This window comes from Zingiber officinale, chromosome 6A (assembly GCF_018446385.1).
Source record: "Zingiber officinale cultivar Zhangliang chromosome 6A, Zo_v1.1, whole genome shotgun sequence".
NCBI lineage: Eukaryota > Viridiplantae > Streptophyta > Magnoliopsida > Zingiberales > Zingiberaceae > Zingiber > Zingiber officinale.
Window position 1 is genome coordinate 73,856,846 of NC_055997.1, and position 4,033 is coordinate 73,860,878.

At 36.4% G+C, this 4,033-nt stretch overlaps 1 protein-coding gene across 1 annotated transcript; it reads right to left on the reverse strand.

Annotated features, from left to right (window-relative positions):
• Positions 1 to 433: 433 nt before the first annotated feature.
• Positions 434 to 811, reverse strand: LOC121994939. Its single transcript, XM_042548814.1, has 2 exons — positions 560 to 811; positions 434 to 508 (listed from the first exon to the last, which is right to left on the reverse strand). Exons 1-2 carry the CDS (start codon positions 809 to 811, stop codon positions 434 to 436), a joined length of 327 nt encoding a protein of 108 aa, XP_042404748.1.
• Between the last annotated feature and the right edge of the window lie 3,222 nt (positions 812 to 4,033).

Below are 4,033 nucleotides of genomic sequence, written 5' to 3' on the forward strand. Positions count from 1 at the left end.
TTGTTTGGTATTCATTTGGGCACTCATGCTTGAACTGCCCCTTTTTGTTGCAGCCATAACACATGATGTTTGCGTTTATGTTGTTGGATGCTGACTTGGACATAGTCTTCATGTTGCGTTTGGTGAGGATTTTCTTGAGTCTAGTAAACATTTTCCTTACCATGTTTACCAGTTTCTCTTCTTCATTTGATTCTGATTCGGATTCAATTTCTGCTTTGAGTTTAGTTCCCTTTAAGGTACCTACAAGAAAAGCAATTCCTTTCTTGACCTTTGGACTGTTAGTTTGTTTATGTCATTCAAGATCGGTAAAATAATTTATCTAATTTTAAATTAGAGAGATTCCTTGACACCTTATAGGCATCTATGATTGATGTATATAGTTCCTTTAGGGAAATAAGTTAAGTGCGTACCTTATTATGTCCCGATTTTTTATCTAATGCTCGATTAGGAGGAGTCTGTTGAGGATGCCCTTGATTCGAGCGTGGAGTTGGTTTGCGGTCTCACCATCCTACATTTTAATATTAAATAAAGAATTAAGGAGTAGGTCATGTTTTGTTACCTTTAAATTAGGAGTTTCTTTGTGTAGCTCGATGAGCTTGTCCCAAAGATCCTTTGCGTTCTCATGTGGGTTGACTCGGTTGAGCTCTTTCTTTGTGAGTACGCACTGGATGGTGTTCAAAGCTTTGGAGTCAGTTTGAGCTTTCTTTTTTTCTTCTGGACTCCATCTTTCAGGATTGAGCGGTACTTTTGTTATTTCGTCTACAGGTGCACAGTACCCTCTTCGGATGGTGAACCATTGTTCTATGTCCATCCTTAGATAAACCTCTATTCTTTTCTTCCAGTATGGAAAGTTATTTCCGTTGAAAAGAGGAGGGCTAGTGGTGTTGAAACCCTCAAGTTGGGCCATTTATTTCATGAAAAAGAAAACTAAAGAGAGGTACCAAGACTTGGTCTTGGATTAGTAGTGCTTGAAGTAAAAAAATATTGACGACTCGAGTAGTGTTGCACCAACTTCGAGTAAAAATTAAACAACAAAGAATTATTTAAAGAGACAAAATTTACTAATTCAAATAAAGTACAAAAAATTGGAATTCGAAAAGAGAATAAAGCAATTTCCCCTGGGCTTGATTGGCGATTGCACCAATTCAGAGCAGAACTTTGTTCTGATACCATTTGTTGGATCATGCCACACATGAGGGGGGGGGGGGGGGAATCACGTAGTTTTCAAAAACTTAATTATTTTTTTATTTGAAATCAAAGCAAAGATGCAGCGGAAAAAATGAAAGTGAAAAGCAAGTAAAATACATGAACGCAAGCGGATTTTACTTGGTTCGGAGCCTTCGGCAACTCCTACTCCAAGACCAAGGTCCCACGGACCTATCAACGAGTAATTGACTAAATGTGTCTTCTAGAACCGCTGGAAGAGGAGATCGAGTACAAAAAGATCAGAGAAGTGTAATATGCTACACTTTCCATTTGCAGAAATTAATGTTATACAAAACTTTAGTTACCAAACAATGTCTGAAGTTGTCGGCTCAAGCTCAGTGTTTGGTCAGCTTCTTGGTGACAGTCGAGTGTAGCAGAGTCATAACAAAGCAGCAGTAGAAAGTCGTAGTAGTCAGAAAGTCGTTTGAACGCTCAGAAGCTCATATGTCAGTTGTTTTTCGAAGCTTGGGTCGAGAAGCCCTTATAAGGGCAGTGGAAGGCGCCTTCAAGGACCTTAAAAGGCGCCTCCAACCTGAGAAATCTGATCCCGACCTTATTGTGCCTTATCTGTGAGGAGGTTCAAGATCTATCCTGTGGAAGGTGCCTTTAATAGCACTGAAGGTGCCTTACATGAATAGTAGGAAGGTGTCTTCCTTCACATGGAAGGCTCCTAGGGCACTATTCATCGAGGCATTTGTGCTCCTTTTGCCCTGTAAAATATGTTAGTCCAATAATACAAGGTGTACCCTACAAAAACAGAGTTAGCACAATCATAGTAAAGAATAGTAATTAGATCCTGTCTCCCCGAGATCAGAATCTAGTCAAAGTTCTCGATTTAGGTTTCCGAAATAGACCTAAATTGAGTCGACGCCTACTGTCCCTTGGAACGGGGATACATCCTCACTTGGTCACTCTCTCCAGTGATTTACCTCTACTTATCAAGTGTAGATCTTACCTCCGGAATCACACATTCGGACTTCGAGGATCGCACATCACGATCTACCGGAATCGCACATCCGGTCTTCTCTAATCGGGAATCACACATTCCGATCTACCAGAATCACACATCTAGTCTTCTCCCATTGGGAATCGAATATCCCGACTGCCAATTGAGAATTGAGCATCCCAACTGGACTTTCTTCCAGTCAGGAATTGAACATCCCGACTATCAATCGAGAATTGAATATCTTAAAACCTGCGCACTTGATAAATACGTTAGATCAAGGTAACATACTGTGATTCCTTGTCATCCAAGTGTGATGTACCATAGCTAACATGGTAAGGTGGCAAGCCCTAGTCAAGGTGGAGGTCTCCTGATACTATCATCTAAAAGTCTACTATATGCACCGGTATGTGACCATCTGAGGCCGTATCTATAACCAAACTCTCACTATAAGAAAAATGCTTATAGACACCAGTGGAACAACAATAGTTTTAAGCAATTTTTGATGTCTTTGAGTATTTTAAATTGATTTTTAAAAAAAAAATGATGTCTATGAGCGCATATTTTCACTCATATACACTGATATTTTTAGTTAGTATATATGAGTGTCTTTTTTTTATATATAATAGACATTAATTTTAACAGTGTTTTTTAAAATCCGATGTCTATGAGCGCTTCCTTATCGTATCTATGAAACGATATAGTAAAAAATATTATTAAAAGTGGTGATAATTAACAAAAATTAATTAAATTTTCTTACCTATACTTAACAAAAAATTTCAACCCTATGACTGTTCCCGCAAACCTAAACCTGCGCCGTCCTCACGAAACGCTCTAATTCAGTAAGATGTAAATGACGTGGAGGCGGAAGAAAAAGGGGGAGAGGAGGAGCAAGATGAGGAGATATCGGTGGAGCGGGCGTGTACATATCTGATCTGTTCCCATAGCTATGGGATCGGCTCACATTGAAAAAACATCTATGAATATATATTTATGTGGGCGTACATATTTGTCAATCTTTGACAAATACCTTGAATGCTTAGGAAAATATTGACACTGCCATGCATGTTAAGCAACTACGTTAACTATTTAATTATTATTTCAGATTTTTTTTACTCAAAAATAAAAACAAATGTCTTATAGAAGTTTTCCATTATTTTCTTTGTTTAGTGGTGTCTTTCCATATTTAAAAAATCATCATCCAATTATTTTCTTACTTTAAATGAATTCACAAATAATAAATAACCCTCCAAATAAGGTTACGTTCCGTTAAGTTTATAATGGAAAATGTTATTCTTTTTCCATATTTAAGTTAGAGAATCCTTAGCTTATCATTAATGCTGACTACAGAAAATAAAAATAATAATTCTTACTAATTATTACTTGCCAATTCATAATTTATTATAAATATGGAATGTTAAAATAATAATAATAATTAAAAGTTTCTTTTATTACATTACTTGTAAATCCAGAATTTATTAGTGGCATGCGGAATTTTACATTTGTTAATTTCCTTTTCCTCTTCTTTAACAATTTAATCATCTAAAAAAATCAATATTTTCTAATTTATGAGAATACTTATCTATTTTTAACCTTTTGTTTAAATCAATATTTAACGTCCTAAAAAAAATTAAAATTTAGTCTCTTTATAATCATTCTTTGATGCGGCAAAAGGTCATACCATTTTAAATCAGCAAACTAAGAAAGGGTATATTCCCAGCCCTTACTTGAATGCTATCCCAAAATTACTACCTCAGTTATGCCTACTCGCCGCTTTATAAACAAACAAAACGAAACAAGAGGTACAAATCACATCGAAAGCAGTAAAATCAAAAGGAAAAAGGAGTCGTAATTGAAGGGAAGATGAAGGCGTGCCTGTTTCTT